The sequence below is a fragment of the Schistocerca gregaria genome, chromosome 2 (assembly GCF_023897955.1).
Source record: "Schistocerca gregaria isolate iqSchGreg1 chromosome 2, iqSchGreg1.2, whole genome shotgun sequence".
NCBI classification, from domain to species: domain Eukaryota; kingdom Metazoa; phylum Arthropoda; class Insecta; order Orthoptera; family Acrididae; genus Schistocerca; species Schistocerca gregaria.
The window spans coordinates 1,035,871,722-1,035,895,085 of record NC_064921.1 but is presented as its reverse complement, the minus strand read 5'-3'; the positions used below and the strand labels follow the sequence as shown (position 1 = coordinate 1,035,895,085).

The window sequence follows — 23,364 nt, the reverse complement described above, 5'->3', positions numbered from 1 at the left end:
CTAACTTTCTTATTTCTAACAACATTTTTTTTTATTTAAATATCCAACAAGACACAGCAGTGCAACTGTACATATTTCTGTAAATTATATTTTTTTAAAATGTAAGAGAACACACTCATTGTAAATTATGGAAAACTGTAACCTGTGAGGTCACCAACATTAAAATGTGGCTAAAATTTCTTAACATGCATCATGATATCAATTTTTGTTCAACATTTATTACTATAACAAATTTAAATTGTTTTAATTAAACATTTTACCTAAAGTTAAAGATTCAGAAGTGTACTGTAGTAAAAGATAGATAATTTATCAAAAATTTAAACTTTAAAATTTTGTCTAGTATGAAATCTGTTGAATACATATTGAGATTAAAAAGATTAAAAAGTAATAAAGACTGGGTTAAATTGTAGATTACAATGTTCTTCATTTCTAGGTAAATTGTACTCCCAGAACAATAATAGTAACAAGATGCATTAGCATAACTTTGTAGATAGCAAAAAATTACAAGTTAGAAAGTGAAAGAACATGTAAGGAAATAATAGTCATTAGATGGGAGGGCAAAATGAAGGTAGCCTTGCAGTGGCAATTTATCTATTACGTTCTGTTCTGTAGATTCATGAGGAGCTTGATACAAGAATTCCTACTGCTCTTTGTGCTGATTGCAGTTCAGTCCCTCAAGTGAGTAATTATATGCTACTGCTGCATTGTAAAATGCTCCACACAACATAGTTAGAATGGACAAGGAACATCGTAAAGCAAAGCATATGATTAAGATTGTATAATTTTTTACTATACTTTTTTAAAATGGAAATGTAAGTAGTAATTTTGCCTAATATCAATTCTTGCTGTAGTTTCCTGGCTGTAGAACTGTAGAAAGTCAAAAATATTTAAAATAATTCTGTGAATATGATAACAATTAGTGAATCTTTACAAACAAATTGGCAAATTTTAATATATCAATTATCTGAGATACACTGAGTGACACATTAAGGAAGGTAGCCAAACTAAGAGTGCATGCAAACTTCTTATCAGTGGATAATGGAAAGTCATCAGTAAAAAATAAACAGTTTATGTGATGAGGACAATGAGTCACATCACCTACAAATTGGATAGGTGGTTTGTGTTCAGCTACAAGTTTAGATATGTAGAACCTAAACAGTCAGGTTTCTGGCTCATTTTCTTCCCCTTCTTTCTTCACTCATCATAGTTGCTTCTCAGTAACATCTTGGTTCTATACATAAGCCGTGTGTGTGTGTGTGTGTGTGTGTGTGTGTGTGTGTGTGTGTGTGTGTGAGCGCGTGCACGCTCATGGTGGGGGGAGGGGGGGGGGGGGGAGGATGCGCCTTTGACAAAGTAGCACTTTGTCTTAAATGTGAGTACTGTGCTCTCTTGGCCTTATAATTGAGATTTTTCTTGTAAGAATCACTTAAATAACTTAGAAGGAAAGGACACCATAAATGTGGTAGGTAACAGATTTTTATTTCCTCACAGAAAAACAATAATGGAAAGTGTGTCACAATGATGGCATAACAAGGAATTTCTTATTGGGGCCAGCAGAATCCTTGCATCCTCTTCAAGTTTCCTATGGCAGACATACAAAGTCAGTTTCAATCAAATTTCTCTCTTGATTTCATTAAGTCTACAACAGAAGAATATACATTTTAAATTGCATTTGGACATACCTAGTGATATTCAAGCCTAAGCAAGGCAGCTACAAATTGTTTGGTTTCAGAAACATAATGACAGATCAGGAAAGTTGATGTTATGGACCTGATTATAGGACAGTGAGGTTTTAAATTAGATGTTCCGAAAGAAAATGTGCATGTGATACCATACATACAACATTTTCCCCTGTTTTATCTTATGTGATGGGAGATGGGTACTATTTAGTTTTACAGTTACACAACATCTCTCTGGTGCAACTGCTGAAGACACACCACATGCTTGGGTTTATCGTCAAACTTTTAACTACCAAAATGATAATTCAATTCCTTCTGGGAGATATTATATTATTGATAATGCTAAGAAGATAAACTGAAAGGTGCATTATAACAGCACATATTAAATAATCCTGCTTAAACCAAACCATTGAGTTTGTAAACATCAGTTCAAGGTAAAAAATTTCACTGGTTATTAAAATAAGCTGCAAAATACAGATATTGTAAATCTTGAGATATCATATATTTCTGGAACTCTTATGTCAATCCACAAGTTGGTGTCATAATTATGAATCAGTTCAACAAATGAAGCAGCACTGATTATGCAGTAACACGTTCACCTCCACAGCCAACAGCAGGAAGTGTATGTCAATATTACCAGTCTGCCAAAAATATGCCCTGTCAAACATGAAATATATAAACATTAGAATGTGGCACTAAGCAGTGGAATCAATGTCAGCTGATTTATGCCCTTGACTTCAAGAGCCCTGATTTGGGGATATACTTCTAAAGTATCCGCTTTGAGTTCTAAATATGATTCACAACAAAGCAATATCTCAATGCTACATTAGACGATATGTTACGAGAGCCAAAATCATTCACAGCATCGTTTCTAAAGGCTCCTGCACAACTTTTAAAGATGGGCATTAAACACAAGGATTAAAAGTATTCAGCTAACATCTATTTTCCAAATGTGACAATTTTACGGGGGTCTTTAAGAGAATATCTTGAAGCTTCCGTTCTTCTCAACACATTGATATTTAAAATATTTTTAGTTAACAATGTAACAAATACATAATATCTGACCATCGTAATATGACTTCATATGGTGAACGTGAGTACAATCTATGGAGCTAAGGTTTTTGGTCATAATTTTGGATAGTTTTCTGGTAAATATCTTTTTTACCAGTACTGCTATCCAATGTTAATGACGAACACTCAAAAGGTATTTCCCTTAAAGTATTTGGATAAGAAGATTTAACTGTAAGAGATTGAGCTGCAAAGATTAAACATCTTTATCAACAATGATGACCATGAAAACCAAAACTCCTTTGTAAAACCGATTGATACACATTATTTTGTGTAACTTTAACTGCCTTCCTCCAGTTTTTTAATGTGTATCTAATAGTATCTTTAGTTTCAGGATTGATTACTATTTCCATACATTGAGGAAAACAAGTAACCTGTAATCATTTTGTTCACTGATCAAATAGGTCGCAGAAAACAAAATAATATTTTGTTTGAGAACAGGTGCCATTTTAGGAAATTCCAACAGATATTTAAATTATGTTGTTCTTGGCATATAAAAATTGTAGTCTTATGAGCATACTGCTGCCAAAAAACATTTAGGTGACTTAAATAACAGTATCTCCAACACTATAATTATATGAAAGCTTCTCCCTTGAACAACATATTAAATTCAGAATTTAGAAATTATATGATATTGCCTGGAATGCTTATAATCTTCCCCGAAATTTAAAGCACCTGATGTAAATAGAAATGCTTTCTTTGTATAATTGTATCTGCTACAGCTCCACAATGGCACGTTCCTCATCAGTACTCATTTCTTCAACTATTGTGCTTACACTGATTCCACTCCGTGAGTACAGAAGCAGGTGGACATCATAATTCTCCTGCACAACTCGTTCTTTAAGTCGTCTACATTCCCAGGATCTTATGTCCCAACTGCCAAGATAACCAAGCCTTGTCAATTGTGGGCAAGTATCCAGTAGCAGTTCTGCACTCTTTCTTGTCAGTTCCACATATCCCAGAAGTAGCTGTAAAAAAAGCAATTCTCGTATTTAGTTACAATTGCAACACTTTCCCACACATATATAGATACAGACATTTACAATTTGGCTGTTACCAGGATGAAATTCAACACAAAAATGTTTTTCTAAAAAATGAAAATAAAATTAATATGAAAACACTTATGTGCATGCGCACATGCATGCGCACACACGCAGAAACCTTTCTTCACTTAGCGAATTCAACACAAAAATGTTTTTAATGTTTTTCTAAAAAATGAAAATAAAATTAATATGAAAACACGTATGTGCACGCGCACGTGCATGCACACACACGTAGAAACCTTTCTTCACTTAGCGAGAGAGAGAGAGAGAGGGGGGGGGGGGGGGGGGGGGGACAGTTATGTACTCCATTTTCTTAGAATTTGGTGACACAAAAGCAAGTAGTTCTCCGTTGTAAGGTGAAGCAAAGCAATGCACTGTTTTAGATGATCAAAAGTGTCATTGTTTTGTAAAAATAGTTTGACAGAGATTGAATCAAGTCTGTTAAAAATGTTGTGATTACAACCACAGTCAGTGGTGTGTGGGATGATGATGATGGCACAACACTTGCTGGTAGAACTGTGTTAAATGAGCTCATCTGTGGCAGACTCTCAATCAGGCATTTCTCTGTACTCTGACCAGCTCAAGGTCAGGCCAATAATCAATCCCTCCAGTTCATCAGATGACTCAGGATTGACTTGTAGTGTGGCCAATCTTAAGAGTGCTGTGGTGTGACTCCTCTCCCATGTTATGGTGAAATAAGCTAAATTATCATTTAAGAATGTTAAGTTCCTGCATACAGTTGCAATCCTATGTCACACATATTCATCAGGACATTTACAAGAATCCTAACATTAACAAGTGTGAAATCCATTTGCATAATAAACAGGAGTGAACTCATGATTAGTTGCCCTGTAACTGCAAAATGTATCCTTGCCACTAGACAGAGTTAGTTTTGTTGGCCTGAGGTTTTCACTACTGCTAATAAAGTTCTTTAAAAAAATCATAGTCATTATCATATGTTAGGAGATATCATACAGTATTATTAACAGTTTCCACAGAAAAACTGCCTCTATTATATTAGGAAAGCTTACTTGCAGGCAGTTTCATTTTTTTAAACTCAAAAACCTGTCCAATGCTTGTTTAACATCCTACAAATCTTTGTTTCAGCAATTCTTAACTTAACCTTTCTTACATGTAACAGCTGCATTGATTGCAGTTTAATCCAATGATTCACATTGTTTTCAAACCAAAGAATGGCTTTAATTAAACAGCTGACTTGCCAAACCACAAAAAATTACAGAATTATATGTATATCATATGCTCATATGCATATGTATACCATATGCTCACTGTCTTGAAAGGAGGATATAAAATGAACATCAACAAAAGCAAAACGAAGATAATGGAATGTAGTCGAATTAAGTCGGGTGATGCTGAAGGAATTAGATTAGGAAATGAGACACATAAAGTAGTAAAGGAGTTTTGCTATTTGGGGAGCAAAATACTGATGATGGTGGAAGTAGAGAGGATATAAAATGTAGACTGGCAATGGCAAGGGAAGCGTTTCTGAAGAAGAGAAATTTGTTAACATCCAGTATAGGTTTAAGTGTCAGGAAGTCATTTCTGAAAGTATTTGTATGGAGTGTAGCCATGTATGGAAGTGAACCGTGGACGATAAATAATTAGGAGAAGAAGAGAATAGAAGCTTTCGAAATGTAGTGCTACAGAAGAATGCTGAAGATTAGATGGGTAGATCACATAACTAATGAGGAAGTATTTAATAGGATTGAGGAGAAGAGAAGTTTGTGGCACAACTTGACCAGAAGAAGGGATCGGTTGGTAGGACATGTTCTGAGGCATCAAGGGATCACCAATTTAGTATTGGAGGGCAGCGTAGAGGGTAAAAATCGTAGAGGTAGACCAAGAGATGACTACACCAAGCAGATTCAGAAGGATGTGGGTTGCAGTGGGTACTGGGAGATGAAGAAGCTTGCACAGGATAGAGTAGCATGGAGAGCTGCATCAAGCCAGTCTCAGGACTGAAGACCACAACAACAACAACAACAACATGCTCACTGCAATATTTTTTAAGCCTCTTTGTTGAATCTCAGAAGAGCAATTCCATTTTCCACAGCCAACTGTTTACCCACAATATTTTCTTCTCAATTTCATATCTTCTTCTCGTAAAGCACTGTTTCATTACCACATGTACACTGAATGCAGGCATCATTCTCACTCATACAGTGGTGACCTCATACTTCTCTTCTGCTGCAATTCCTCCATTTTGTTCTTCATAGAATAGCACTGAGATTAAAACTGTTAAACCATGTTATTATTATGGGTGAATATTAACTACAAACAGAATAATAACCTAACGCTGTGTGTGTTTACAACAATACTCACTGTCTTCAAGTAAGTCATTGGATTTCGCCGCAGCCACAAGGAAAAGATGGAATCTGTGAGATCCCTTATGCGAACAATGTCAATATGGATAACATTCTGGGATCTAAGAAGCACTGATCCACACTCCAAGGAGACGGGACAGGTAACCTAGAAAAAAGAAATAAAATCATCTGAAAACTTAAAAATTCACAGGAACCAATATACGAGAATTTGCAACAATTCAATTCAGAGCATGCCAATATCAAAAGTCATGACCTTAATATCTTTAAGTTTTGGAAATATAGGGCTGGCACGTATAGTACAAGCCCTTAGTGGCTCTGCAGTAACTGTTAGCTTTTCAAGCAGTGGGCAACACTGTGCTACTAATCCCAAATCGACACCACCACTGGCAAGCTGAAACAGCAACACAAATTAATAAAATAAAAATTAGGTGTATAAAATAATGGAAATTCCATTACAAATTTACACTATTTTCTAGTAAAAAGAACATAGAAAAATATAATAACCTTTCATACAACAAACTGAAATTGGAGTAAAATTTGGTAACTAATGCAAAAATTAAAAGAAATTTAGTGGTTATTGAAACTTTTCACTGACCAAACACTTAAAGGCTTCATAAAATACTAATGAAAACCAGTAGATTATAATGTATGGAAGAAGAAAACAAAGAAAAGTCTTACTTCATCTTGACAAAAAAACACCAAAATTATCAGCAAAAACTGAAAGAATTTTCAATCTTTGGGGGCACATCCGGCTCTTTTATTCACAGGAGACAAGAAGATAAAAGGAAAAACGGCTGTACAAATCACAGAATGTTACAGTAACTGGGTTGGAAAGGAGGAAAGAAAGGAGTGAATTCCACCAGTTGATAGAGAAAGCCTAAGTACAGAATGAATTCTGGCCTGAGCTGCTGGAGTTGCTGCTCATATGTGAATGAGGTGTGCTTGCTTGTGTGTATGAATGGTGCGTGTTTCTCCTATGCTGATGAAGGCTGTGGCCGAAAGCTTTGTGCAAATGTCTCTTAATTGGGGCTGTCTCTTCTTTACAGTGAGTAGCAATCTGCGTTTTCCTACATTGTTGATATTCCCACTTGGAGTTTCCACTGTTTCTTTAAATATCTACTGCTACACTAAAAAGTGATACGATCTTGGGTGAGTAAGTGCAGTCAGTACTAGCATGGAATGGTACCGAACTGTTGTCATGCACACACTGAATTTGTACAGTGTGTGTAATAGCCAATATTGAAATATACGTAACATACAAATTAGGGCTGCTATGGACAAGAAACACAGGAGTTGTGAGTTGCCAAATACAGACTATGAGTAAATGTAAACAGAGGAATTCTCAGGCAGATCAGTCCAAATACAGCTGAACACTGTAATGGACAAGCAAACACACTCAGTAATGTTTAGGTGATGAATATAAACATTGGGGACGTGATTTTTAAATATGTTCTACATCCTTACTCCTCAGGTCTACGTATTTATTTCTCAACATAGCCACCAGAGTGATGAACACTTTTCTTTCAACAAGATACCAGTTACTATTGCCACTGTAGAATGACTGACTTTGTTAATGGAGCCATAACCTCAGCTCTGCTTGCACTGCTTCATCAGAATCAAAGCGAAGTCCTCGAACCTTTTCTTTAAGTTTTAGAAACAGATGGGGTCAAGTCAGGACTGTACGGAGGATGATCGATGACAGTGAACTCGAGCCACCAGATTGTTGTTTATGTTGCATTGCTCATGTGTGATCTAGCATCGTCACGCTGACGGAGAGGGTACTCCATGTGTTCACAAACTCCTCAAATTTGAAACTCGATTACAGCAAGCTGTTTCTCACACACCAACATAGTTATGTTACATACTGCCACTTTACACTCTACAATTCAGAGCTCTTTTAATGGCAGAGATTTGCAAATATGTAGACATGAAGAATAAATGTGTAGAATGTGCCACTTTACACTCTACAATTCAGAGCTCTTTTAATGGCAGAGATTTGCAAATATGTAGACATGAAGAATAAATGTGTAGAATGTGAATAAATGTTTGCTTTATTTATAAAGCTCTACAAGTTCTCACAAGATAAATTCAGAGGCATTACGTTTCAACACGCCCTCATACATTTTGCTCCGAGGGCAGTTCAAGTGCAGTAGACGTAAAGATCGGTGAGTTATCCATGGTCTAGGAATAAACATCTTTCACAGTGAGCACAATGAATGAAGGTAAGCTGAATGAAGGTAAGCTGAACACAGTCTTCTTTGAAACATTCTTCTTCTAAACCACTCTCAAAACAATGTTCGGAGGGCAATTGAAATGATTCTAGATATTCCTTGGGATAACACCATTTGAAGAAAGCATATTAGATCAATAGTTTGTATCTATTTGTCGAAAATTTTAAGTGCACAAAAGACTGAATGTAAATAAATAGTACTCTGCCACACTTCACCTGTGGTTAAGAACACTACCACAAGTGTGATGTATCATACCACACTTTTGAATGGATACAAAAAGAAAATACCCACTGGTTGAACCAATTCAGTACATTTTGCAGGGATCAGCTTCTTGTGAAATTAAACAACTAGTAGAACTGCCTCATTGTATAGAGCATCATCTTTATTTGCTGCCCAAGAATCAACCAAAAGAAGAATTCATTGCTGCCCTGCAAATCTGGCCATAACAACTGTTCCAGCAACACTGTCAAGTCCCTTTTTGTCATGTTTGGTGATTTGCCAGTATATGCTTTCACACAGGAAAATTCAAGTGTCACACCTGCTCGTAATTTCCCAATGGGTTCCAAGAGAAGTACCTACGCGTGTGGCATAACTACAATAACAGACATTATCATTATCATGTGTGAATATGTGATTGCTGCAAGTGAACCTATGACACCAAAAATCAGGTTTGCTCCCTTAACAGCAAAGGCTCTCCCGGAATGTAACATTTTAGCATATCTTGTTGGATCTGCATTAATTATCTACAATTGTACAAAATTATGCTTGTCAATTAAACGATTTACTTCCATAACAAACTCCACAGCTTTCTTTTCTGTATCAGTGGTTTCACCAACAAATCCGCCATCAGGTTTACACATGATCATGTGAGAATCAATTTAATTTTTTCCTCTTGGACTACTGCTTGTGCTTCACATGACATTGCTCAGACTCGCCCAGATTCGTAGGATTAAGTTGTGTATGATTCCATGTTACTTTCAGAGTGCAATGAGATTCCAAGACTTACCAAGCGGGAAAGCGCCGGCAGACAGGCACATGAACAAAACACACAAACACACACACAGAATTACAAGCTTTCGCAACTGGCAGTTGCTTCGTCAGGAAGGAAGGAAGGAGAGGGAAAAATGAAAGGGTGTGGGTTTTAAGGGAGAGGGTAAGGAGTCATTCCAATCCCGGGAGCGGAAAGACTTCCCTTAGGGGAAAAAAAGGACAGGTGTACACTCGCGCACACACACACACACACATATCCATCCGCACATACACAGACACAAGCAGACATATTTAAAGGCAAAGAGTTAAGGGCAGAGATGTCAGTCGAGGCGGAAGATCTCTTTGCCTCTGTACTTCCGCCTCGACTGACATCTCTGCCCTTAACTCTTTGCCTTTAAATATGTCTGCTTGTGTCTGTGTATGTGCGGATGGATATGTGTGTGTGTGTGTGTGCGCGAGTGTACACCTGTCCTTTTTTTCCCCTAAGGGAAGTCTTTCCGCTCCCGGGATTGGAATGACTCCTTACCCTCTCCCTTAAAACCCACACCCTTTCATTTTTCCCTCTCCTTCCTTCCTTCCTGACGAAGCAACTGCCAGTTGCGAAAGCTTGTAATTCTGTGTGTGTGTTTGTGTGTTTTGTTCATGTGCCTGTCTGCCGGCGCTTTCCCGCTTGGTAAGTCTTGGAATCTTTATTTTTAATATATTTTTCCCATGTGGAAGTTTCTTTCTGTTTTATATATATATCTTGTTATTTAGTCTTGTAGTAGCCTGCTGTTTCTGCCTTGTCATTTCAATGCCTTTTCAAAGTTTTGTGAAACTGTCTTGTTTTTTTGTCTTCTTTGTGCCATTATGGTAGTGAATTTGACACTATAAGGACGTGTCAAGGACTACTCCTGGAGGGCACTACTGTGGAGGATCATTTCCTCTTGGCTACTTTGTCCAGATTTTGTAAATATCAGTCACCTATCCTTCAGGAAATGTTGTTCAGATCTTCTCTGATCGTGCTGGATACTATGAGCAACCACTACTCTCATCACTGCCTTGTAATGCTGGACCACTTTCTGAAGTCAGCTCATTTTCTAGTTATACTGATGGGTCATCCCAAATATCACTTTTGATATTATCTTCATCAGTGGCTTCTTCATCTACCACAATAGTTCTATACTCTTCGACAACAAAGTTTTCTAATCTGTTCAAAAACTATGCAATCAAAATATCCACAGGTGTAGTGCCGGTCTACAGTGTCCAACGGGTACAATATTTCGGTGATCATACATGTCGCCATCATCAGGTGAACTGACGGACTGAGCTCCTGTGAACGTGCCGGTACGGATATCCATGCGCTATGGCTGCTCAGGGGGAACTGGATTCGGTTACGGTGGTGGCCAATTTAAATACCCTCCGCCAACGATGTATAGTTGTGACGACCACGGCGGACAGAGCTATCACACCGATGTCATCTCAGATGCCGTCGCAATCTGTTCCACCGCGTGACCGTGGCGCGGGGTGCGGACGGCGGAGGGAGTGCACTGCGGCGGAGGGTATTTAAATTGGCCGCCGCCGCGACCGAATCCAGTTCCTCCTGAGCAGCCATAGCGCATGGATCTCCGTACCTGCACGTTCACAGGAGCTCAGTCCGTCAGTTCACCTGATGGTGGCGACATGTATGATCGCCGAAATATTGTGCCTGTTGGACACTGTAGACCTGCAGTACACCTGTGGATATTTTGATTATCAAATATGCCGGGAGAAACTTAAGAATCAAAAACTATGCAATCTATTCTAGTAGGCCTTTCCTCCAAAATACTGCAGAAATCCTCTAACAACTTAATGACCACACCTGGTTTCATTGTCCTTGCACTCCATACTTCCTTTCCTTCCACTTATAATGGTCCATAGCACATCAAATTGCACCGAATATCTTTACCAACAGTGGAAACACCAGGCTGGAATGTCAATATTATTATGAAAAGAATAGATTGCTACTCACCATAAAGATGGTTCGACAAGTTGCACACAAGCACAACGAGAAGACTTTTACACTATAGCTTTCAGCCAAAGTCTTCTTCACCAAAGAAAGCACACAAATATTCACACAAGCAAGCGCACCTCGTGCATACATGGCCACTGCCAAAGGTAGCTCTGACTGGATTGCAACTGTCACTTGAATATCAATTTGGAATAGGGCAGAAGAGTGGGAGGGATAGCAGGATATGGATGGGGGAGAGAAGATCGCTGTCTGGTGGGGCTTGCAGGGGCTCGAGACTGCTAGGTGCAGCATGGGGAGGTGGGGTACAGGGGAAAGAATGGGGAAGGAGAAAGGAGATAAGCAGGGGAGGGGAAAAAAGGATGGCACACTATGACGATAAGGGAATGTGAAGAGGGAGGAGATTAAAGGATGAGGGGGCAGAAATTGTTGGGTGGAAGGTGTGCTGGGATAACTTTGGAAGTGTAGAATGTTTTATTAGCATAACTCTCATCTGCACATTTCAGAAAAGCTGGTGGTGTTGGGGAGATCCAGATGGCCTCGGCTGTGAAGCAGCCATTGAAATAAAGTATGTTATGTTCAACGCATGTTACGCCACAAGGTGGTCCGCTTTGCTCTTAGCTGCAGTTTGGCAGTGGCCATTTATCCTGTTGGACAGCTGTTTTGTACTCATACTAATAAAAAAATCTGTGCAATGGTTGCAGCAGAGCTGGTATACAACATGGCTGCTTTCACAGATGGTACGACCTTTGATGGGGTAAGATATGTTTGTGAAAGGACTGGAATAGGACCTGGTGTTTAGGTGGATTGATCAGGCTTGCACCTGGGGCTTCTGCAGGTACATGATCCTTGTGGTAAGGGGGTTGGGATTGGGAGTGGCATAGAGGTGAACTAGTATGTTGTAGAGGTTGGGTGGATGATGGAACGCCACTTTAGGAGGGGGTGAGAAGGATGTCCCTCATTTCAGACTATGATGATAGATAATCAAAGCCCTGATGAAGAATGTGGTTCAATTGTTCCAGTCTGATGAGGTATTGGATGATAAAGGGGCACTCTTTTGCAGTTCACTCTTAAGGGTGAAGGGAGGATTGGGGATGTGTGGGATAATGGTACGGGAAATCTGTTTGTGAACTTGGTCCGGGGGAAAGCGACTGCCTGTGAAGGCCTTGGTGGGACCTTCAGGATACTGGGGAAGGGATTTCCTGTCACTGCAGATACACTGTCCCCAGGTGGCAAAGGGATTTTCTGATGTGGAAGGGATGGCAGCTGTCCAAACTACCAACCACCGCCAAACTATGGTCAAGACAAAGTGGACCACACTGTGGCACAACATGCAGTTGAACATAAAATGCTTGATTTCAATGGTGCTTCACAATCTGGGCCATATGGATCCTCGCTGGGACTGGTGACCCAGTTTTTGGTCCCTTTAAACACACAATTATAATCATCATCGCTTGGATGATCCCCTCTACCACCAACTTTTCTGAACGTGCAAACAGGAATTATCTTTCAGCACATTCTCAACTCCCAAAATTATCCTGTCCTCAGCCTACAGAACTTACTGTTCGCACACCCTCCACTCAGCAGTTTGCAGCCCCTCCGTCCCTATCACCTCGTCACTTTTCATATTTCCTCATTCTATTTATGTGCCCCCCTTCGCCAATGTACCCAACTGTTCTTTCCCCTCCTCTCCTTTCTCACCCCCCCCCCCCCCCCAAATCTCCCGACACTGTGTCTGGCAGTCTCTATTTCTTTATGACACACCAGACAGAGCTCTTCTCCCTCCCAATCCGTATCCTGCTATTCCTACCACTCCTCCCACTCACTCCAAATTGCTATCCGCATGACAGTTATATTCCAGCTGGAGCTGCCGGTGGTAGCGATCATGTGTGCACGAGGTGTGCTTTATTTAGTAAAGAAGGCTTTGGTCGAAAGCTATAATGTGTAACAGTCTTTACGTTATGCCTGTCTGCAGCTCATAGAGTCATCTATATGATGAGTCACAACTATCCTTTTCCTAATATTGTCAAAGGTATTTTCTTATGTTCTGAAACACAAGTAAACTGGCCTTGTTCAAAAATCAGTGACAACTACGGGTACCAAATGCCAGTGTACCTACTCCAGAGTAAGACTTTGTATTTGGGATCATTATCAAGTAAGCATAACGCCAAACAGTGAAGGGATTACAGGACACATGTCTAGGATTGCAATTGCTATGAAGACACAAAGCCCATGCCTACTACGGTAGTACAAGTTTATATGCCAACTAGCTCTGCAGATGACGAAGAATTTGAAGAAATGTATGATGAGATAAAAGAAATTATTCAGGTAGTGAATGGGGACGAAAATTTAATAGTCATGGGTGACTGGAATTCGAGAGTAGGAAAAGGGCGAGAAGGAAACATAGTGGGTGAATATCGATTGGGGGAGAGAAATGAAAGAGGAAACCGCCTGGTAGAATTTTGCACAGAGCATAACTTAATCATAGCTAACACTTGGTTCAAGAATCATAAAAGAAGGTTGTATACATGGAAGAAGCCTGGAGATACTAAAAGGTATCAGATAGATTATATAATGGTAAGACAGAGATTTAGGAACCAGGTTTTAAATTGTAAGACATTTCCAGGGGCAGATGTGGACTCTGACCACAATCTATTGGTTATGACCTGTAGATTAAAACTGAAGAAACTGCAAAAAGGTGGGAATTTAAGGACATGGGATCTGGATAAGCTGAAAGAACCAGAGGTTGTACAGAGTTTCAAGCAGAGCATAAGGGAACAATTGACAGGAATGGGGGAAAGAAACACAGTAGAAGAAGAATGGGTAGCTTTGAGGGATGAAGTAGTGAAGGCAACAGAGGATAAAGTAGGTAAAAAGACGAGGGCTGGTAGAAATCCTTGGGTAACAGAAGAAATATTGAATTTAATTGATGAAAGGAGAAAATATAAAAATGCAGTAAATGAAGCAGGCAGAAAGAATACAAACGGCTCAAAAATGAGATCGACAAGAAGTGCAAAATGGCTAAGCAGGGATGGCTAGAGGACAAATGTAAGGATGTAGAAGCTTATCTCACTAGGGGTAAGATAGATACTGCCTACAGGAAAATTAAAGAGACCTTTGGAGAGAAGAGAACCACATGTATGAATATCAAGAGCTCAGATGGCAACCCAGTTCTAGGCAAAGAAGGGAAGGCAGAAAGGTGGAAGGAGTATATAGAGGGTTTATGCAAGGGCGATGTACTTGAGGACAATATTATGGAAATGGAAGAGGATGTAGATGAAGACGAAACGGGAGATAAGATACTGTGTGAAGAGTTGGACAGAGCACTGAAGGACCTGAGTCGAAACAAGGCCCCCGGAGTAGACCACATTCCATTAGAACTACTGATGGCCTTGGGAGAGCCAGTCATAACAAAACTCTACCAGCTGGTGAGCAAGATGTACGAGACAGGCGAAATACTCTCCGACTTCAAGAAGAATATAATAACTCCAATCCCAAAGAAAGCAGGTGGTGACAGATGTGAAAATTACCAAAGTATCAGTTTAATAAGTCACAGCTGCAAAATATTAACGCGAATTCTTTACAGACGAACGGAAAAACTGGTAGATGCGGACCTCGTGGAGGATCAGTTTGGATTCCGTAGAAATGTTGGAACACGTGAGGCAATACTGACCTTACGACTTATTTTAGAAGAAAGATTAAGAAAAGGCAAACCTTCGTTTCTAGCATTTGTAGACTTGGAGAAAGCTTTTGACAATGTTGACTGGAATACTCTCTTTCAAATTCTGAAGGTGGCAGGGGTAAAGTAGAGGGAGCAAAAGGCTATTTACAATTTGTACAGAAACCAGATGGCAGTCATAAGAGTCGAGGGGCATGAAAGGGAAGCAGTGGTTGGGAAAGGAGTGAGACAGGGTTGTAGCCTCTCCCCGATGTTATTCAATCTGTATATTGAGCAAGCAGTAAAGGAAACAAAATAAAAATTCGGAGTAGGTATTAAAATTCATGGAGAAGAAGTAAAAACTTTGAGGTTCGCCGATGACATTGTAATTCTGTCAGAGACGGCAAAGGACTTGGAAGAGCAGTTGAACGGAATGGACAGTGTCTTGGAAGGAGGATATAAGATGAACAACGACAAAAGCAAAACGAGGATAATGGAATGTAGTCAAATTAAGTCGGGCGATGCTGAGGGAATTAGATTAGGAAATGAGATGCTTAAAGTAGTAAAGGAGTTTTGCTATTTGGGAAGCAAAATAACTGATGATGGTCGAAGTAGAGAGGATATAAAATGTAGACTGGCAATGGCAAGGAAAGCGTTTCTGAAGAAGAGAAATTTGTTAACATTGAATATAGATTTATGTATCAGGAAGTTGTTTCTGAAAGAATTTGTTTGGAGTGTAGCCATGTATGGAAGTGAAACATGGATGATAAATAGTTTGGACAGGAAGAGAATAGAAGCTTTCGAAATATGGTGCTACAGAAGAATGCTGGAGATTAGATGGGTAGATCACGTAACTAATGAGGAAGTATTGAATAGGATTGGGGAGAAGAGAAGTTTGTGGCACAACTTGACAAGATGATGGGATCGGTTGGTAGGACATGTTATGAGGCATCAAGGGATCACCAATTTAGTACTGGAGGGCAGCGTGGAGGGTAAAAATCGTAGAGGGAGACCAAGAGATGAATACACTAAGCAGATTCAGATGGATGTAGGTTGCAGTAGGTACTGGGAGATGAAGAAGCTTGCACAGGATAGAGTAGCAAGGAGAGCTGCATCAAACCAGTCTCAGGACCGAAGACAACAATGACAACGACAACGACAACAACAACAACAACAACATGAAAGTGTAATGCAATACTTACAGGTTGTAAGGGGAATACTAAGGGCACTTAAATGTCGAACTCTGAAACAAAAATCACATTCTCATGAAACCCCACTACATGAATTTAGAGGACCAACGTTCATGGAAGACTGCGCAAAAATTGTGCTTCCTTCACTGTGTATCTTACATAGGAACAGTGAAAATAAGGTAAGAGAGAATAGGGCATGTATAGCCAGTTATTATCCACTGTTCTGTACATCAATGGAATAGGACAGAAAAGAGGTCAAAATTGTGTGAACCACCATCCACTATATGAGAGCTTGAAGAGTATACATGGAGATGAAGGACAGTTAAGTGTTATCTGTGATCTAGTATTAGGTTTTAAATTGTTAAAGTAGTCTGAAATTTATGTGAAACACACACACACACACACACACACACACACACACACACACACACACACAGGGGGGTAGAGGGAAGAAACTTCTAGAATTATTATTTATGTTTATCCTAAAGATCTAACAATATGCATTAATGTAGAACATATTACAATAATTTTCAAGTATATCTTACCTGGAGTTCAACAAGCTGAGAGAAATGCTTCATTCCTGCTGTAATGTCTTCAGCAAGAATATTTTCAAGTGTTAATGTGCGTACTTTCTCAAAAGCATTCCAAACCTGTGATTGATAGAGCATAAATAATTTAAAATGTGAGAAAAGTTACATTTAAGAAATGTAAACAATAAATGTGGTAGATCAGAATTTTATTATTAATATGATAATGGGTGATAGTGAAAGGAGTATAAATGACAGCATGACGAAAAACATTCACTCTCCATATAGCATAGCATAGGCATACAAATACCCCCCCCCCCCATACATACACCTTACATACGGAAATAGTTTGGGGGGGGGGGGGGAGTTTAAACACATATGCAAGTATACTTACTTGATATTCCACACGTCGTTCAAACTCTGAGCCCAGGAACAAGTTTTCCAGGTTTGGGCAGCAGTTTGCAATTACTTTCAATTTCACATTTGAAGGGCCTCTGTAAAATACCTGGAAAAAACAGTAATATTAATTAACAGATCCATCTCCTGTTTCCATTGCAAACCTCTTTGCAGTATATAAAGGAAAATATACATGCAGTTACTTTGAATTATTTAAGAATATACGAGACGACACCTAAAGGCAGAAGTGCTGCGTTGTTGACAGATACACAAAAGGTACAGAGCTTTACTTGGCTAGTTTTTGGAATGGAATTCCTTTCCCAAGCAGTAAGAGAAAGAAAGAAACACACACACACACACACACACACACACACACACACACACTATTTGGTGGTGGGGCAGTGAGTTACTATAAGTTTAGGCCAGTGAGGTTATGGGAGCAAGGGATGTGCTGTAAGGATAGCTCCCATCTGCACAGCTCAGAAAAGCTGGCGGTGGTGGGGAAGATCCAGATGGCATGGATTGTGAAGCAGCCACTGAAATATCGCATGCTGTTTTCTGCTGCATGTTGTGCCACTGGGTGGTCCACCTGTTTTTTTGCAACAATTTGATGATGGCTGTTCAGTGGTTGCAGCAGAACTGGTGTATAACATGGCTGCTTTCACATATGGCCCAGCCTCTGATGGAGTAGGATAAGCCTGTGACCGGACTAGAGTAGGAGGTGCTGGGTGGGTGGATACGGCACGTCTTGCATCTGGGTCTTCCCCCCCCCCCCCTCCCCCCCCCAAGGGTATGATCCATGTGGCAGGGGACTGGGTGTGGGAGTGGAATAGGGATGGGCTAGGATGTTGTGGAGGTTGCATAGGTGGCAGAATACCACTTTGTTAGGGGATGGAAGTATCTTGGATAGGATGTCCCTCATTTCAGGGCATGATGATAGATAATCAAAGCACTGATGAAGGAAGTGGTTCAGTCGTTCCAGTCCCCAGTGATATTGGGTGACAAGGGCAGTCGCTTCTTTGTGGTTGGTGCTTGGGATGGATGTGAGGATCAGTTGTGCGTGGAGATATGGCATGGGAGATCTTTTGTGTAGTAGAACTGGGGGGTTTGCCTGTCTGCGAAGATTTTGTGACGCCTTCAGCATACTTGGCGAGGGAGTTCTCATCACTGCAGATGCATCTGGCACTGTTGGCGAGGCTGTATGGGAGGGATTTTTTTGTGTGGAAGGGTTGGCTGCTGTCAAAGTGCAGGTACTGTTGGTGATTGGTGGGTTTGATGTGGATTGAAGTGTGGATGGTGCCACAGAGAGGAGAAGATCGACCTCTAAGAAGGTGGCATGATGGGTGGAGGAGGACCAGATGAAGTGGAAGGGAGAGAAGGAATGAGGATAAGTTGTCCTGGCCTAGGGTCCAAATTATAAAGACGTCATCAATCATGTTTAGGTTTTTGGAAAGCTAGGAATGTTTGCTTTAGGTGGCCCATGTGGTTGGCATACGAGGGTGCCAAGCGGGTGCCCATGGCTGTGCACGAATTTCTTTGTATACTTTCCCTCCAAAGGTGAAGCTATTAACTCAATACTCTTGAATTGTTTGAGTGTTCAGTCCCATCTTATTAAAAATAGTGTTCTTATTTAAAATGTTTCAAGTGGTTAAAGCCACCAATCACATTGAAAGTACGAAACAGTAATTGTCACATACCGATGTTTCATCTAAAATTTTGTGGCTATTATGAAGAACAATAGAGAATTACACTGAATATAGTCAAAATGGTACTGTAACAATAGTGACAAATGTGAATGAGAACTGGAACAGTTAGGACAATATTGCTTATAAAATAAACAGTGACTAGATTCGAAAAGTACAGGCTATATTTTGTTTATTCCGTATTACAAAATATGAACCAGATGCATACAATTATCTATTTGAACAGAAATGAATTATAAACAAACGGTATTTCCACTGAAGCAGGAACAGGGGATGGATACTAAGCAAAGGATCACAGTTCTTAACTTACTTGTACTTACCGATATGTGAGTTCTACTCCACAACTAAATGGATTCATACTGCCATTTACAATCACTAAAGACCATGAAAAATAAGATGAAACAGAGTGGCAGCTAACAACTGTTTCATAAAGGACATGAGGAATACAGATTTATAAATACAAAATCAAATATGGGTAATGCAGGAGTAGGTTTAATAATGAATAAAAAAATTGGAGTGCGAATAAGCTACTATCAACAGCATAGTGAAAGCATCAGTGGCCAAGATAGACACGAAGCCCATACCTACTACAGTAGTACAAGTTTATATGCCAACTAGCTCAGCAGATGATGAAGAAATTGATGAAATGTATGATGAGATAAAATAAATTATTCCGGTAGTGAAGGGAGACGAAAATTTAATAGTCATGGGTGACTGGAATTCGAGAGTAGGAAAAGGGCGAGAAGGAAACATAGTGGGTGAATATGGATTGGGGTAGATAAATGTAAGAGGAAGCCGCCTGGTAGAATTTTGCACAGAGCATAACTTAATTATAGCTAACACTTGGATCAAGAATCATAAAAGAAGAATCCTGGAGATACTAGAAGGTATCAGATAGATTATATAATGGTAAGACAGAGATTTAGGAACCATGTTTTAAATTGTAAGACATTTTCAGGTGCAGATGTGGACTCTGACCACAATCTATTGGATATGAACTGTAGATTAAAACTGAAGAAACTGCAAAAAGGTGGGAGTGTAAGGAGATGGGGCCTGGATAAACTGAATAAACCAGAGGTTGTACAGAGTTTCAGGAAGAGCATAAGGGAACAATTGACAGGAATGGGGGAAAGAAATACAGTAGAAGAAGAATGGGTAGCTTTGAGGGATGAAGTAGTGAAAGCAGCAGAGGATCAAGTAGGTAAAAAGACAAGGGCTAGTAGAAATCCTTGGGTAACAGAAGAAATATTGAATTTAATTGATGAAAGGAGAAAATATAAAAATGCAGTAAATGAAGCAGGCAAAAAGGAATACAAACGTCTCAAAACTGAGATCGACAGGAAGTGCAAAATGGCTAAGCAGGGATGGCTAGAGGACAAATGTAAGGGTGTAGAGGCTTATCTCACTAGGGGGTAAAATAGATACTGCCTACAGGAAAATTAAAGAGACCTTTGGAGACAAGAGGGCCACTTGTATGAATATCAAGAGCTCAGATGGACACCCCGTTCTAAGCAAAGAAGGGAAAGCAGAAAGGTGGAAGGAGTACATAGAGGGTCTATACAAGGGCGATGTACTTGAGGACAATATTATGGAAATGGAAGAGGATGTAGATGAAGATGAAATGGGAGATACAATACTGCGTGAAGAGTTTGACAGAGCACTGAAGGACCTGAGTCGAAACAAGGCCCCGGGAATAGACAACATTCCATTGGAACTACTGACGGCCTTGGGAGAGCCAGTCCTACAAAACTCTACCATCTGGTGAGCAAGATGTAAGAGACAGGCGAAATTCCCTCCGACTTCAAGAAGAATATAATAATTCCAATCCCAAAGAAAGCAGGTGTTGACAGATGTGAAAATTACCACCAAACTATCAGTTTATTAAGTCACAGCTGCAAAATACTAACGCGTATTCTTTACAGACGAATGGAAAAACTGGAAAAAGCCAACCTCGGCGAAGATCAGTTTGGATTCTGCAGAAATGTTGGAAAATGTGAGGCAATACTGACCTTACGACTTATTTTAGAAGAAAGATTAAGAAAAGGCAAACCTTCGTTTCTAGCATTTGTAGACTTGGAGAAAGCTTTTGACAATGTTGACTGGAATACTCTCTTTCAAATTCTGAAGGTGGCAGGGGTAAAGTAGAGGGAGCAAAAGGCTATTTACAATTTGTACAGAAACCAGATGGCAGTCATAAGAGTCGAGGGGCATGAAAGGGAAGCAGTGGTTGGGAAAGGAGTGAGACAGGGTTGTAGCCTCTCCCCGATGTTATTCAATCTGTATATTGAGCAAGCAGTAAAGGAAACAAAAGAAAAATTCAGAGTAGGTATTATAGTCCATGGAGAAGAAATAAAAACTTTGAGGTTCACCGATGACATTGTAATTCTGTCAGAGACAGGAAAGGACTTGGAAGAGCAGTTGAACGGAATAGACAGTGTCTTGAGAGGAGCATATAAGATGACCATCAACAAAAGCAAAACGAGGATAATGGAATGTAGTCGAATTAGGTCGGGTGATGCTGAGGGAATTAGATTAGGAAATGAGACACTTAAAGTAGTAAAGGAGTTTTGCTATTTGGGAAGCAAAATAACTGATGATGGTCGAAGTAGAGAGGATATAAAATGTAGACTGGCAATGGCAAGGAAAGCGTTTCTGAAGAAGAGAAATTTGTTAACATCGAGTATAGATTTAAGTGTCAGGAAGTCGTTTCTGAAAGTATTTGTATGGAGTGTAGCCATGTATGGAAGTGAGACATGGACGATAAATAGTTTGGACAGGAAGAGAATAGAAGCTTTCGAAATGTGGTGCTACAGAAGAATGCTGAAGATTAGATGGGTAGATCTCGTAACTAATGAGGAGGTATTGAATAGAATTGGGGAGAAGAGAAATTTGTGGCACAACTTGACCAGAAGAAGGGACCGGTTGGTAGGACATGATCTGAGGCATCACGGGATCACAAATTTAGCATTGGAGGGCAGTGTGGAGGGTAAAAATCGTAGAGGGAGCCCAAGACATGTATACACTAAGCAGATTCAGAAGGATGTAGGTTGCAGTAAGTACTGGGAGATGAAGAAGCTTGCACAGGATAGAGTAGCATGGAGAGCTGCATTAAACCAGTCTCAGGACTGAAGACGACAACAACAACATGAGGAATAATCTATATTATTAACTCCTATGGCTCACAGCATGGCACATTACTGAGTAATATCACTTGGGCGGTGTAGTGACACTACCGACATCACTAAGGAAACAAAATAGCTGGCACAACACTACTGTTAACTGGTGCCACAACCCAGAGAGCACTTTCCATCAGGTGTGTCCACTGACGAGACCATTCCCAAATCCAGTTTATAAGTGTATCCAGGTTTGGTCTGAGATCATTGTAATGTGATCAGTGAATAGTGTGGAAATTGTCATGTTGGTTTGATGTACGATGTTTAAAGTGTCGACGTCAACAGTGTGTGAGCTGGACCTGGATTATGTGGCTTACTCTAAGATAGCTTGTACTGTCTGAACCACTACTGCAATGGCTGCAGCTATCAATTGACTTGGTGCTAGCGCTGGGATCAAGGATGAGCCTCTCTCTAACCAATGGTAAACTGAGGAGGATACTCTGAGCAGAAGTGAGAGGTCAGTGGAGGGTTAACAAGGAAGCAACACTGAGCAGTGAGAAGACAGACAGTTACTGTATGCCTGCTATACAGCAGCTCTCTCTCTCTCTCTCTCTCTCTCTCTCTCTCTCTCTCTCTCTCTCTCTCTCGACTGCTGGGCTGTGTTCCAAAGGCAGTGCACCGGTGGTGAACTATGCTGTTCAATAAGTGACTTTTACTTGCTGCTGGAGTGACAGAAAGTTAAAGAGGGCACAGCTGCTACCAGAGGCTGATGTTAATATTCTTGCAGGTGAATGGCTCTGCGGACTCCAAATTCCAATAAAGGGCATGTAAAATTGTTTTCTTTTTGCTGTGGCAAGGCACAGGAGTATGTTTAAATGGTGGTGTTTTGCAAATATTTTGGTTTGTCCACAACACTGAGTTTCTTAGTTGCAGTTCTGACCCGTGTTTCTTGTTGATTCATGTGGTAGGCAGCTGCATCCTTGAATAGAATACTGTGTTCGTACTGGCCCTGATAATTCAGTCTCTGGCTAGTATAAGTTGACTGACAATCTGGTTGTCTAAATGTAACAGGTTTTGTGCTGTTCTAGTTGTTGACAATGTGGCATTAAGACATTTATTTAATAGGTTATGCATGTTGATACTGTATATCTTTTAGTGTACTTTACTCTATATTAAAGGTGGCCACATATAATAACCATGTCAAAGCATTTAGAACACATTTGGTGCTGCGTGCTATTCCAGTTGAAATGTTGTCCTTTTTTCATGTTGTTTACAAAAACAAGTTTCCTTTAAGTCAGGAAAATCCAGTGTGTGTGTGTGTGTGTGTGTGTGTGTGTGTGTGTGGGGGGGGGGGGGGGGTGCTATACATTTATAGGAATGTGGAGTATCTGTTGAAGAGTGTTTTTATAAAGGCATAATGTCTATGTACTGAAC

The 23,364-nt window shown here is 39.9% G+C and overlaps 1 protein-coding gene across 2 annotated transcripts in view; it reads right to left on the bottom strand.

Moving 5' to 3' along the window:
• Positions 1–1,458: 1,458 nt before the first annotated feature.
• Positions 1,459–23,364, bottom strand: part of LOC126335555 (uncharacterized) — a 71,413-nt gene continuing 49,507 nt past the window's right edge. The window contains exons 5-10 of one of the 2 annotated variants that reach the window (XM_049998958.1): positions 17,113–17,223; positions 16,737–16,841; positions 6,389–6,526; positions 6,134–6,280; positions 3,524–3,715; positions 1,459–2,336 (exon numbers count right to left, since the gene is read on the bottom strand). In XM_049998958.1, coding sequence (XP_049854915.1) covers positions 2,313–2,336; positions 3,524–3,715; positions 6,134–6,280; positions 6,389–6,526; positions 16,737–16,841; positions 17,113–17,223 — 717 coding nt within the window. In that variant the 3' untranslated portion in view covers positions 1,459–2,312. The remainder of the gene's footprint in view (positions 2,337–3,523; positions 3,716–6,133; positions 6,281–6,388; positions 6,527–16,736; positions 16,842–17,112; positions 17,224–23,364) is intronic. The other variant, XM_049998959.1, reaches the window with a different exon arrangement.